The sequence below is a fragment of the Melanotaenia boesemani genome, chromosome 9, assembly GCF_017639745.1.
Source record: "Melanotaenia boesemani isolate fMelBoe1 chromosome 9, fMelBoe1.pri, whole genome shotgun sequence".
Taxonomy (NCBI): domain Eukaryota; kingdom Metazoa; phylum Chordata; class Actinopteri; order Atheriniformes; family Melanotaeniidae; genus Melanotaenia; species Melanotaenia boesemani.
Window position 1 is genome coordinate 11,495,257 of NC_055690.1, and position 14,854 is coordinate 11,510,110.

General features: G+C 37.3%; 1 protein-coding gene across 3 annotated transcripts in view; it reads right to left on the reverse strand.

The window, feature by feature from the left end:
* The window catches only part of nectin1b (nectin cell adhesion molecule 1b), a 157,996-nt gene that overhangs the window by 31,663 nt on the left and 111,479 nt on the right, over window positions 1-14,854 (reverse strand). For 2 of the 3 annotated variants that reach the window (XM_041994184.1, XM_041994186.1), the window contains exon 6: window positions 5,967-6,114. In XM_041994184.1, coding sequence (XP_041850118.1) covers window positions 5,967-6,114 — 148 coding nt within the window. Of the gene's footprint in view, window positions 1-4,135; window positions 4,345-5,966; window positions 6,115-14,854 lie in introns of those variants that run through there. The other variant, XM_041994187.1, reaches the window with a different exon arrangement.

A 14,854-nucleotide genomic window follows, 5' to 3' on the forward strand; every position in this document is an offset into this window, starting at 1 on the left:
TATAGAATTCTTATTCATAATAGACAAGGCTGTCCACCAAAGAATCTCACTGTACAAGATAAACAAGCTGAGGTACTTACAAGTAGATCTACACCGAAATATGTGGATTACTGATCTTGTAAATGATGAATTTGTATTAGAAAGAAAAGGAAAAAAAAAAGCTTTACAGTGGCAGTGGCAGCAAGTGTCACATCAAAACATGTCAAAGTTACAGGATGTTTGTCCACAGCCTATAACTACTGTTCCAGTCAGGTTAAAACAATGAAATTTTAATTGTTTTGTTCTTTTTTTTTTTAACTAAAAGTGAATGCAACAATACTTCAGAAAATACAAGCTGTGCTACCCTTAAGGCGGGGCTCTGTACCTCTGCTCCTAAAGGGCCACTGCCCTGCAAGTTTTCCTACTTCAACACACCTGTTTCAAATTAATGGGTCATTGTCCAGAACTTAACAAGAAACTGTTGGATCCTTTTACTGTCCTGCAAGTTGAGACCCCTGCATTAACGATTCAAAGCAGTTTCTTTTTGGTTTCAAGTCTTACACTGGTGGTTCTCTGCCATCTCCACCCCAAAACAAGCTTTTGTAAGTCTTCAATGTGTTGAAATAAAAAGAAAAAAGTACCTTAACAGGGATGATAATTTAAACTTTATTGTGACTCGTTTTTCTGCGGACCAGTGCAGCTGTAGTATTTGTAATAAGACAGTTTCTACAGGTAAAAGTCTTTTTTTTTTTATTTTGCTGTTATATTGTTGACCAGTGAGCTACTAGCTATACTACTAAATAACTGCACAATTTATCTTCCAATGCAAATCTTTCTTTCATGGTAATAAGATTAGCCTTTGATCTTAAATATGTATGTGTGTGTATTTATATATATATTATTCTCCTGAATGTAGTTGATTATTTTATGCTTTTACAAGTTCACCATGTTTCTAACTAACTGAGAATTAAAAGATGTGAGGTTCAGAATAACTGAAAGGATAAAGCTTAATATATGGACCTTATACTTATATAGTGCTTTTCTAGTCTGTCACATTCACTCATTCACGAACACACTCATACAGCACTTCTATGATTACATACTAAGTGCTTTTTGCTCTAACACACAAATTAATTCCCTGGTAGATGCATTGGAAGGCAATGTGGGGTTCAGTGTCTTGCCCAAGGACACTTCGACTTGGGGTCAGGGGAAGACAGGAATTGACTTTCAGGTTGGCAGATGACTACTCTTCCTCCTGAGTTTCAGCTGCCCCTGAATACATATAGTATACATATAGTCTCAGATAGTCTGAGATTGAATGTCTGTGTAAATGTAAATTGTTATTAATGTTTTTCCTCCAAAAAATAAATGATATACCACAGATTTTTGTCTGCAGCCATCATAATTACAGCAATTATGCTATGCTTAACGTTAGCTTGATAGGTCATTAGTCAGATACAATGATGCTCTCCTCAGCTTGATCGCTTCATGTGTATCTCTGCAGTGTGATCTCACACAGACTTCCTTGGTGCTGAATGTGATGCTGGCAGCATGGGGGCGTTGGCTCTGCAAGATGCAGACACAAATTAAAGCTGACAAGCACCACAAGCCTGTAGGGAGCAGGAGACAGTGGGCAGGGAACCATAAACTACATTCAAGTTTGCAGTTCCCTACTCAGACAACCACCTTGAAGACCTTGCTCCTCCTTGCTCGGTCGGCTACAAAAGGCTCAGGGCAGCTTAAGGAGAGATTTAAGGGGGATAGCGCAGAGAAAACATAACTAATCCTTAAACTGAGAAGAGTAATCTGTGAGGGAAGATTTACAGCGAAGAAAATGACTTTTACAATGCACTCAGAAAAAGCGAGTTTCTTATTGGAGGTTTTTGTACTGGTGAGAGGCAGTTTTTGTGCTCAGACAATCAGAGTTAAGATATCCTGTATGACTTTTAGAAAACACTCTTCCTGTCCCCCTGCATGGTGGGAGAAAGTAAAGTGTCGTATCCCCAGAAGCGTTTAGATTACAGAGCCACTGTGTGACCGCAGCCCTGCCCAAGGAAAACAGCGTAGAAGTGTTGGAGCTGATCCTCGGTGCTCTCATTGATTTTTATTGATCACAATCTTATTTGGCAATTTAAATGCTAATGATACTTTTAATTGCAAGACGGGATAAATGTGATTTGATCTTTAGGAGGCAATTACTTTCATGCTTTGTCTAGCTCCAATCTTTTTCAAAAGGTGGACAACAATTACTCTGTAGAGCTCAGCTTGTCTTCTTCTCTCACAAAAGAAGAAAAAAAAAACAAGAATGAAACAAAGTGACTTTTTTTTTTCTTTGACAAGTTTATCAAAAACTATTTCTTTTGCTAAAGGAAAGTTTTGCTTTGTAGAACATTTCACTTTACAGTTATACACACTCGGTTAATTTCCAAACCTTTTTCAACAGCGTAGTGACTGGTATACATACACACTGCTTTACAGACATAAAACAAAAAAAAAAGAAGAAAGAAACATGGGAATATAGGTGGCTGCCGTAGACAGTTGTACTGCAAGTATAACATTCTGTACAGAGAAACCAAACACCATTTTCACTCTCAGACAACAACGGTAAAAATATGAAATGAAATCACACCCAGTACAGAAACAGTCCACATTGAAAGATTTAGAGAGACAAGAGAGACAGTCCCACTTTGGTTACAGCTTAAAGCAAGAATGTGTCCAACAATAATCACCATTTATCACATTTAAAAAGGTCTCCACACAGCAATGATTAAAAGCACTGGTGACCAGTTTATAAATCAGGAATACACAAGAACAAATCGCGTCTCTACAAATCACTTCTGCCAGAGTTGTCTGCTGGGTGCTGTTGTCTATCAGAGATTTCAAATGTCCTCAGCAATGCTATAATTCATCTTTGTTGAATCTCTGCTCATTATTGAACATCCATTTTAGATTCTGCATGTGATTCTTCTCAGATATGGTTGTAAATATGTCCAGGAAGCTTGGCATCTAAGTGATTTATACCAGCGAGGATTTACAACTGTGTGAACACCACCTGAACGTCGGAACCGGTAAATTCATTTTTATTTTATGTGGAGCTGCTTTTCCGCTTTTTTGGGGGTCATACATCATGCTCGGCCAAAACAGAGCAATGAACACATTATTCTGAGAACATCACCTTTGATAATGCCCATCTATTTTGATAATCAGTTGACTATTGTGCCAGTGCAGCTTTTAAATGGGGCCGGTGATTTATTATGATTGACCAATTTTGAGTCACATCATGTGCTGCTTTGTGAGGGCAAACAGAGGCGTGACTGGTGGTGCAGTCAGGCATGTTATCAAATGCCCAAGCTTGATTAACAGCTCATCAACATGCAGAATTAAACAGTTTTGCTAAATGCTTCCCCTTTTACCCTAACATTAGATACTCATATAAAACTAGGAATCTTCTGCAGTGATTCTCTGCATTTAAATGAACCCGACACATTCTGTTATTGTCACTTATCTGCATTCATATAATCAGATATTTCAATTTTAAGAAAAAAAGTAAACAGTTTCCTTATAAGACACTCAACATGTTTTCTCGACAAACCACAGAGAACAGACACAAAGAGCTTTGAATCACATTTCACTATATTAAGCATTACATGCTGAACTAGTGGGAGACAATAACAACAGTTACACAACAGCAAGTCTTGTCATGCATATTTGATGAGAATCATGCACACAGAAGGAGAGAAAAGAGCATGAGGTGGAGGAGTGGTTGGACTAAGTGGTCTGTTGACAAAGACATTATTTTCGAGTGTCAGCTTATGGAAAGCAAAGCCTCTATAAGCTAACATATTCACATTTGATATGTGTTGTAAATCTTATCTGGTCTTGTTAGTCTGTTCTGTCCGAGCTCCCCGAGTCTGATAAAGTGGAGCTGGATGTTTCATCCTAGTCATTTTTAAGAGTTTTAATTATTTTTGGCACTGTTTTAATGCAGCTTCATTTTCATTTCTCAAACTGCATTATTAATATTATATTGTTATTATTATTATTATCATCTATCAAATAGAGACATATCAATTTCAGTAAAGCTATCTAAAGAAAACGTGTTATATTCCATAATTTTAGACGTCAAGTCCAGTATTTTTAACACATGTTGGATGAAAGTTTGCTGCTTTCAACGCTCACAATGGTGTGCTCAAGTATGTCACTTGCAGGCCACCATTACATGCAGGCAACAGAATAGAGGATCCAGGAGGACAGGGATCAGCAGGGGACAGACTGGGGTCAGGTGCCTCTACTTTCCTTGTGGGGGACTCTGGCTTCTCTGGAGCCTGTGTCACACAACTATCAGCAACAGCAGCAACAGCAATGCTGAGGGAGTGGAGCGGGAAACAGAGAGCAGTTACTTTGGCATCAGAATGAGAAAGAAAGATAGATTAGCAAGGAGGGAGAAAGAGACAGAAAGCAATGGGAGCGGTAAGAGACTCAGTGATTTATCTTTCTTGAAAATCTCTGCTGAGAGGTAGAAGTAGGGAGGTTTCTGGGTCTCCATGGGCTCAGAGCCGGATGTGCAGCCACCACAGACATGTACTGTAGCAAGTGGAGACCAAAAACCTGCCATAACATATCATCACTGTGAGTTGGAACTTCTAATGAACTTATTATAAATCTCATTTTCTAACTTTATAAAAGCTGAAGTGCAACCTTAGCTTTTGTTCTACACTCCTCAAACCTCTGTTGTTCTGGTAGCATTCCCAGCTCCTGCACACAGTAGCATCTTTCCCATGGGAATGGGCTGTGCATCTTGGATATGCAGCGTACCCAAGAGCATCATGGAAACCTTGGCAACCACTGAGTTATCCGTTGTGGCTATGTGCTTTAGAAAAAAGCAATTAGCAGGACACAGTTTACATGCTTCTGTCCTACTTCAATGAAAACAGATTTTAGACAATTGTTCCTAAAGAGACAGCTGAGACTTAATGCACTTTGGGAAAACAAAAATATATTTCAGATTTTCATAGTTCTGTTGCTTCATGCTTTCTCAGCTGCACCCAGTGGTTGAGTTCCCCCTCTGTGCATGGCAGCAGATGGCAAAGCTCAATGAAAGTGTCTGCTAAATGAATTTAATGTTAAAAACTAACATGGTGCCCAGTTTGCAGGCTCAACAAAATGACCAGGTTGGCTGTCTGAAGGCTTGCAGGGGTGAACAAAACCAGAATTTAAACATTCTTCAATCTATTTTCAAAAGCTAATGCTCTACATTAATTAATGCAACAAAAGAATTCTTTAAAAAATTATTATTATTCTAAAATATTAAGTAGGTTTTCAGGATTAATACTGCACATCTAAGTCACTATGCATCATGAACTAAGCTAAACTCCATGTTTCCAAACCAGCCATCAAATATTTCATCCGCTCAACATTTTTCAGAGAAAATTTCTTTTCATAGCTCTACAGTTATGTCTACCAATACAATTTTGTAAGCATGCAACCTCTGGACCTGCACCATTCTCAAGAATTCAGTAAAAATCTACTTCACTTTATGATATCAATGCAGTCAAACGTCTCTCAAGTAGGGTCTTGAGTACTTGCTCCTGCAATCAGTCTTGATTAAAACAATAGTGTTTCAATGGGAAATAGGCTAAGTAGAGCCCACATCACAATCAGGAAACCTCTTAATAGCTATGATCATTGATTTTGTGTGCGCTAGAAAATGATGATGACACTTGCTTTTTCACTTTCTTTCTTTTTTAATATGGCTGCAATTGCATTATTATTCTCTAAAGAATGTAAAGGATATTAGATTATTGTCTCCCAGAATAAATGAGAATGAGGCAGAGTCATGTTTACAGCATGTTCTTATGTCTCTAAACGCGAAAACTGTGCTGTCCTTCACAAAGTGTTTTTCTCTTGTAGACTGACAAGATTGCACACCTAATCTTGCAACCTGTCCAGCTCCCTGCAATATTCTCTGGCACAGGCTTGGTACTCACAGGTCATTATCTGTCTCTGTGCGAGTCTTCTGCTGCCGCCGATGGACCATGAAAACAGTAACAGCCACGCCGACGATGAGTCCAATGGCAACAACACCTCCAAGGATCCCGATAACACCACCTGGGGGACCCTGTGCCATTGGCTTCTCTGCAGACAAGAGGAGAAATAACAGAGTCAGGAAAGGTGTTCTTTGAGTAATGGATGCTTCTAGGTCAGATTTGGAAAAAACAGAAAGTGGCATAGAGGGGGAAAAAAAGACAGAATCAAAGTCATGAAATACATCTTTTTGATACATATATATATTTTTAACAATCCGTGTCAGAAAAGTCATTGGACCAAAGAAATTATTAGAAATATTTCAACATGAAAGCAAAATTACATTAAAATAATAGACTCTTGCAAAAAGAAATGCCTTACAAACCATTTCATATTACTTTTCTTTTCTGTCATAAAACACATCAAAATGCTATTTTCAGAAATCCATTTTAGTATGAGACCATTGTCCTCCCTGTCCTGGCACTGTATGAATGCCACACTGTGGTGGTCAGTCTGCAGCTGCGGCTGCATTTCTAATGTGTGCACCATCATCTGTTCAAAAGAAGCCTGGCTTGGATTTGACAGCAAACCCAAATGCTCTCTTAAGAGCAAGGCAAAGCTATTATATTTTGAAGTCTGTGCCAAGCTAACAAAATATGTTTCCAGCATTGTACAAAGAAAAATATGTGTGGTAAAACAATGTACCTCATATTGTAGAGATCAAAACATGGAAAATTTTGTCTAAAACTAGTTCAGAAGATGGCTCAAGCAGATCCAATCTGGTCAGGTAAACACTGGATAATGTTAGTGCAATGTGTTCCCTGTCATTTCACTGTTAAAAAGTCAATGATTTTACTCTAAAAAAGATGCAATGATTGCTAATAAATTCAAATGAATGATGCAAGCTATTTGTCAGGCTACTGCACTGGGCAAAATAAGGTTATAAAATAAGTTCTTAACTTAGTTAGTTAGTGTCCATGAGATGTATTTTTATATATTATATATTATATCAGTGTAGTGGCTAAGGATTTCTACAGAGTATTACCTGCAGTCTCAGAAAGGTGAGGTCAGTAACTAAATGTTAGATGTAGAACATTAGAGTAACCAATCCTGACTACATGCAGTGTGGGATTTTACAGCTAATTTGCATTCTCTCTGAGGAAGCAATGAAATAAGAAGCTAGCAAGCTATGAGGAGAGCCTAGCACATTCAGTCCTTGAGATCTACTATCCTGGAACTTTTAGATGCAACCCTTCCCCTATACGCCTGACTCAAATGGCTCAATTCCCTCATCCACTTGTTATTCAGCTCTGCAGACGACTGGTAACGAGCCATTCATTTGATACAGGTGTGTTGGGGAAGGGTTGCATCTAAAAGTTGCAGGATAATAGCTCTTGAGGACTGGACTTGGGCACCCATGGCTTAGCACAAGCTGCTGAAGGAGAAAAACTACTTTGTAAATTTGTTTAGCTTTTGCTCCAAAGAAGGCAGACCTGACATGACTTTTTTTTTTTTTTTTTTACCATACAATCATTCCTACCAACAATAATGAACTATAACAGAACTGGATTCACATTGCTTGGAGATTGTGAGGGATACAGACATACACCCTACATACACTCTGATGCCAATTATTTGTTTTGTTGTTTTTGTCGAGGTAGTGATCCACAAAAGATGGATGTAGTTGGTTAATACAATGATTTTGTTTATTTTCAGTACATGTTTTGGTTTGCCTCTAATATCGCTTTCTCTCTCTGAGGTAATTTCAGAGATCAGCACTATCATGGAGGTGCGCCAATGAGTGTTGCTAACAAGGGCCTGGTGTGCTTAATTAGTTTGGATGACACTAACCAAGTGGCCGGAGGAGAAGGGGGATTGGGGAAATAGTTAAGTTTTCTTTTTTGCTTTATCAGTACAAGTTTTTTTGATGGTTTAAGTAAATGGTTAAGGTGGGAAGTAATTTTGTATTTGTGGGATAGTGGTTAGCACTTGCTTGTAATGAATGTTTTTATGGGTCACAATTGTAAATACACTCCTGTGTTTGTAACTGAATGGTTGTGGCCATAGCCTGTATATACATGGTTTAAAAAAAAAAGAGAGAGAGAAATGAGGCTATGCTGGATGTAAATGGAATGCGATGTGAGTTAAAAACCTAATCTCTACCAAGACTGGAGTTACATGTTCTTTCTGTGGACGTGATGTCGGCGTTCTGCATTTCATAAGGTTAAACCTTACATAGACAAACGATTTTGGTCTACATTCTTGTATCAACAGGAGGACAAGCAGTGTATCCATGATGGGTGAGGTCTTTCAAGATACAGGAGACCATTTTCCTGCTAGTGTAGATGTCTGTGATGGAGGAGGGAAGGCAGCTGCTCCTCTGTGCCACTTTCATGTGAGTTAGAAACCCAGATCATCATGAGCCGTTTTATCTGTACAATAAAAACAATCTCAATCTCAGAGCTCAGAACAAGGTTTAGCCAACCATCTCATAATACTGTCAAGTCATTTCTGTTAAATTTCTAAGATTGTTGAAGACGACTTTTTCTTCCACTTGCATGATGTTTTTATATCTATATTGTATTAGGTTTCCTCTTCTGAAGAATGAGTCTGGCTCTGAAATCAATGGATAGGTAATAGTTTTCATTGAATTAAGTGCTCGATAATAAACCCTTTTATAGGTTTTGACCACCGCTACTTGACACACTAGGGGAAACTATAAAAATACTGCTTTTTGATGCCTTCTATAATTGTTTCAGCAAAATATGCTAAATAAAGAAACAGGATATGATTTCCTTCTTCACTCCACTGCGGCATGTGGATATGATTCTGTGTGTTATGGACAACAAATCCCACTATGTGCAATCATAACGCATCAAAATTCATCTGATGCCAGGTAAATAATAAAAAGCATATTACAGCAGGTCCCATGTGAATCTCTTCCAGTGTGTATCAACTGATGTCAGGTATTACTAAAATAGAACAGTCATCTCTTTTAAGAGGCATAACAGAGCTATTTTTCTGCAGAAAAACATCTCTGGTGTCCGTTTTCTTTCAATAGGACATTTAAAGCTGCTCTTTTTAAGACAGGCCAGGGAGCAATCAATGGCTGTGAGCCTGTTGTGATGGGATACTGAAAATGCTCACTATATTCCACTTTGAAAAGGAAAAGGAAAAGGAAAGCCTATCTCTTGCCCTCATGATGTCTCCATTATTATCTGTATGTCCCTCCCCGTTGTGACAGGACAAGGCCTCATTCCCAGGGGTTCTCTTCACAACAGCTTGCGCTTGCTTGATTCACTTCCCATAATGATGGATCCACAAAGGACTACTTCACACACAGCCACACAATAGCAAACACTTTAGCTAAAATTGTACGTCAGTCAGCGATTACATATCGTGTCCATCAGATTGTCATGCCACAGTAGCTGTGGCTGATCTAATTTTATGTCTTCTCATTCCTAAAAGTCACATCATGTCAAAACTTCACACCAAAAGAAAATAAATAGGTTTTCATGTGGCCACACTCTCATCTTTCTTTTGATGCATTTCAATATAAAGGGTATGGAGTGGCTTTGAAGACCAAGCACAAATGTAATCTTGCAGTAGAGAGGGAACAGATAAGCCACAACTCCTACTGTTGTCTCATCATGCTACATGGTGAAAGCCAGTGGGCTGAATTTCATGGCACTAATGCAAATGCCAGACACAATAGTCTTTTGTATAACACTAATACACAGAGAGGAGTGGACTGGATAAGAATGCAATTTCCCTGTTGTGGAGCCAAAGGCACTGGATTTCCACTGTCACCTCCTAACATATAAAGGTGGTTGAGCCATCTGCCGCACAGTCTGAGTGCTTTGGTTGCTTCTTATGTGGCTGGAAGATCATCAGAAGATCCAAGTTTGCATTTTCTGTACATAAGTTCTCGTCATCACAATCTGCATATCTGTTTGTTGTTGGTGCAGTTTGTGAAATGTTGCTGTCACGGGTGTGGATAGCAGTAAGAGTTGTGAACAGGGAAACCAACATTTAGCGTGCATGCACCGTTGCTCACAGAGCATCTACAATTGTGCTGAGCTGAGATAATTTTATCACAAATGGGAGAGCTTCCCTCTACAGATTCAGCTTCCTTTCAACAGCATGTGCTGCCAACAATGCACCTTCAAATTCAATTAGTCTAAGAAAAATTGTATAACAGTACCTGATTACTGGTGCCTGACCATTCAATTACTGCAGGGACTCTATTTAAAAACATGAATTACTATGAATTTGACTCATGGTGCTCCAACTACAAAGGTCAACTCTGTAAAATGCATTTTTTACATCTCAGTTCTCAACACATGAATTGAGTTTTTTTTTTTTTTTTTTGCTCTTTGATAACCCAATTACCAAATGAAATCAGTTGAATACAGAAGTTAAGGAAGAATGAGAGTGCAAGAGCAAAGCTCACATGTCCAAAAACCAAAGGGACTGAAATTAAATGAGTCCCTGACCATGCTTATATGGTCTCAGCCTCACAACTGTGACTCTGACATTCTGCAGCAACTAAAGCCTCTCATGTGTAATACCTGCTCAGGAAGTACTACAACAAGAGCACTTTGTCTTCGCTGAACAACGAGCTGTAGATTATCAAGAATAATAGGCATGAGAACAGAGTTACTGTTTGCAGCTTTTGTCTCATCCCTTCTTTTACACCCTGCAACAGTGAAGCAAGCAGGGCCAGCATTATCCTCACCTTCAGCTCCATCATCACACAGACAAGGAAAATTAGCACAGTGTTCTATGCAAATGAGTATATATATAGTAGATCCATGTTTCACTCAACTTAGCATACAAATGATGCAAAAAATATCCAAGTGTTACATCAATATTCCACATTACAGTATAGTGTGAGTCTTTGAAGATGCTATTTAAAAGCTAAGTGTTAAGAGAGGGGAGGTTTCCTCTTTAAGGAAAAAAGTAAGGACATTATGTATTTCTTAGTCACAAATGGCATAATCAAGAATTCTTACCAGCAACCTTATGCATTTATATAAAGTTGGCTGATACAAGTTAAAAAAAAAAAAAGAAAAGATATGCTGTATTATCACTCAATCAAAGAATGACACAAACAACACCATGGCTCTCTGCAATTATTATTCAAGGGTTCATCTAGCAAATTAGTGATAGGGGACCAAGTGGGGGCACAGACAGGGAAAAGGTGGCACATATAAAACAAAACTATTATTATTATTATTATTATTATTATTATTATTATTATTATTATTATTATTATTATTATTGTGCTGTTGTTTGTTTTTGTTTTTCCAGAAATTATTAAAATTCCTGTCTGGCAACCTTATTTGGAATTTATGGACATATTGCCAAATTTCATAAAGGATAAGAAGGATTGATTGAATCAGCTTATGTCACCAGTCCTGACTTGAAGCTTTCAGAAAGCACAGACCTCCACCATGCCATAGGGACACTCACCTGAGAAATACCTCAAAAAGCCCACCCAGTTACCAACCCCCATGCCAACACTCTTATGAATGCTTCAAGCTAAAATCACTATCTATTTCCATATTCAGGTTAGATGCTACATCTTATTTAGAATCATTGACCCTGAAAACAAATGGCTGCAATCGTCTTGAAGTTATTAAAGAAATTAGCATTTTCTGTAATAGCGGCAATCTGTGTGAGTTCTACGTGTATCTAACATCTTTGATGATGTCATCTTGTTTTTTTTTGTTTTGTTTTTTTTTTTTTGTTGTTGGTGGTGTTTTTTTTTTTTTGTTTTTTTTTTGCCAATTATTCTGGGCATTATCTGTTGAGTTAGAAGCTGTAATGGTCAAATTATCCTTATCTCCAGTAAAGAATCCTTTTAAAAAATTCCTGGATCCAGACGGTGATCTGTATCATCCTTTAAAATGTAATCACTGTTACTTCATAACATTTCCTCAAAAATTTTAAACCGTCTATAACTTTTTGGGTTGTGTTGCCAACAGACAGACAAACCAACACCACCGAAAGCATAACCTCCACCTTAACAGAAGTAAATATTCTTTATTGTGTCTCTGGGTGGGTAAGGGGTAATAAACTGCTTTTGTAAGTTGTGTGTTTTCTTAAACTTAGACATTTAAAAGTAAAAGAGAGATTTTTTAAGGATCTACATTTTTTAGGAAATAATGAACTGATCATTACAACTAAAATTCTCATCTAATTTAAAAGTATAGCTAAAATTAAAAGCCAACAGCAAATGATATTTTTTATATAATCTTGTATTTTATCCCTTTCATCACTGCTACATAAATAACTTTGTGACCTCAAAACTCTGTGCTTCGGATATGTTTTGATGCCTTACTGACATTTATTATGCATATACAGCATCCCAAGGCTGAGAACCCATATTATATTTTTTACCCAGCCCTAAGCTTCATGTTACAGCTGTGTTTTCTTTTGTGGCACCGCATCCCACAGCTACAACTGGATATAATTGCACTGGCTGTTTTGAACCTGCACCATGACTGATTTTAGCAATGAAACACAGAAGAACATTTTTAAGACATAGTCAACCCCATACTGACATTATCTGACTGAAGAGAGCTCAGAGAAGAGACAGGATGCAAGACAAGTGATGAATTAGACTTAGTCAGCAGGTGCCTCGGTGTGAAAATCTGCCAAAGTTCAGTAGTCAGACTTTAGTTTTGCACATTTGTCACAGCTGATGGTTTAATGACTCTTACGTTTTCTTCATAAAACAATAACAGCTTGGACAGACAATATTATCACCCATGTAGGTGGTTGGCAAGGTGATACTGTACATATGTTGCATTGTAATCAATAACATGGTAATAATGTAGAAGATATAGAAGTGAATCACATGCTTCCTTCACTTCTGCATATAAGGTTTATTCAGAAAAAAAGGTCAGTTTACACAAATTATTTGTTATAGTTTGAATCTTTGAATCATTATGTTTATTTATATTAAGTCATGAGTCCACAGATTGTGGGTAGAGTTTCTGGTAGCATCATTTAGATGCTCATGATTCAAATCTTTACTTGTCAGCGGTGGAAGAAATATTCAAAGGCTTTGCAGGGAAAAACATACTGGACACTGTATAAATAGTCCTTCATATGTTTTTACAAAGAATATTGCTCTCTGTGACTCTCACTATTCCATTTAAATCACATCATAGATGCATTAAATGTAAATGTAATAAAGAAATATCACAGTGTATGGAGACAGAGTTCATTATTTTCACTATTAGTTGCCAGCTTGTTTATTCATTTACTAAATTTTTGGCAGTTTATTTATTTAAAATCTCAGAAAATAATGTCTATGCCCAGCGTGATCCAAACACAGTGTATAATTTACAAAAGTGATAAAAGGTAGCTAAAAGGTAGCTTGATCATAGGGTTTTTTTTCTTTTTTTTTAATAACTATTAAAGATGGTTTCTCACAAGGTGAAAAGAAACTAATCATTTCTATTCTTCTTCATGAGATGTATCCTTACCAACCTGTACAGTAAATAATAAGAGCCACACATTTTTTCAAAATTACATTTTAATTAACTTTTCTGCTTCAGCCACCAGCTGCTACTGACCTGTGCAAGCTTTGTCAAATTATTTTGATCAGTGTAGGAAAAGTTGGCACAACGAACATAAACACATTTTAATTGTGTTTGCACAACTGCACTTTCAGTTTTTGCCACTTAACATCTCTGTTATACAACATTTTAGACAAATGCAAGCTCAGTTTGAGAAGAGCCATTCTGTGCAGTTAACATTTATTTCCACAGAACCAGAATAATAAGCAACAGAATAAAAAAAAAAAAATCAGGAGAAATGTTTTAAATATATCCTGTATGATTGGAAGCTGTTTCATTAGTCATTTAATTTAATTTACAACTAAGGCAGGGATCTCACACTCAGGACTTCAAGGGCCACTGCCCAGCAGGTTTTAGATTTTTCCTATCATAAAAACATCTAACTCAAATTATTGGGTCATTGTGCAGAACTTGGTAACAAGCTGTTGGACTCATTTCAGTTGAATCAGGCTTGTTGGAGCAGAAAAGTGCCCAAAATGTGAAGGACAGTTCTGCTTTGGCTACAGTCATACTGCAGGGCTTAATGTTTAATTCCCATTTTCTTTGCTGAGATCCTTTTTTTTTCATGTGGTTGTTCATATTATATTTTAATGCAAACACCATTATACTCCAGTGTGAACAGTCAACGTCCCTGAAGTGCCACACACACTGAGGTGACGTCAAACTTCATACTGTGTTTAGGGTATAAATATGGATGCTACACATGTCAGCATGTGTGTATCAGCTTTGAAAATGTTGTGCAATAGTAGCCGACAAAATTATGATTAGCATTATTTCGGCCTATGTTTATATTAGATCTTGCCACATTCTTCCTCCTCGGCACAGAATTTTGACGTCTCTCACTTCACTAATGTAAAAATTGGATGAAATGTGGCATGACCATCCAGACTGAGGTCTCTTTGCAAAAGATTGAATATGTATCCTATTTAGTACCATATATGAAAGTTATCTGATTCTGATTAGAACAAAATGAATCTGTCCTGTTCAGACTGTCATAAAAAGATCAGATATGGGTTGAATATGGGCAAAAAAAAGTTGGATTTGAGCCTTTTTTTTCCTGCAGTGTGAACATAGCCTTTAAAATCCCTGCACTACGATCTTGTTAAGTTTTAAATAGGAGGTCTACATTCTTTGTTAACCACTGACTAGAAGAAACAAGGTAAAAAGTTCATTAAATATCTGTTTTGGAATGTGTATCACAAAACTTTAGAAACTGTTAAAGTATGAAGTGAAATAAATTTTTGACCTTTGACTTTTTT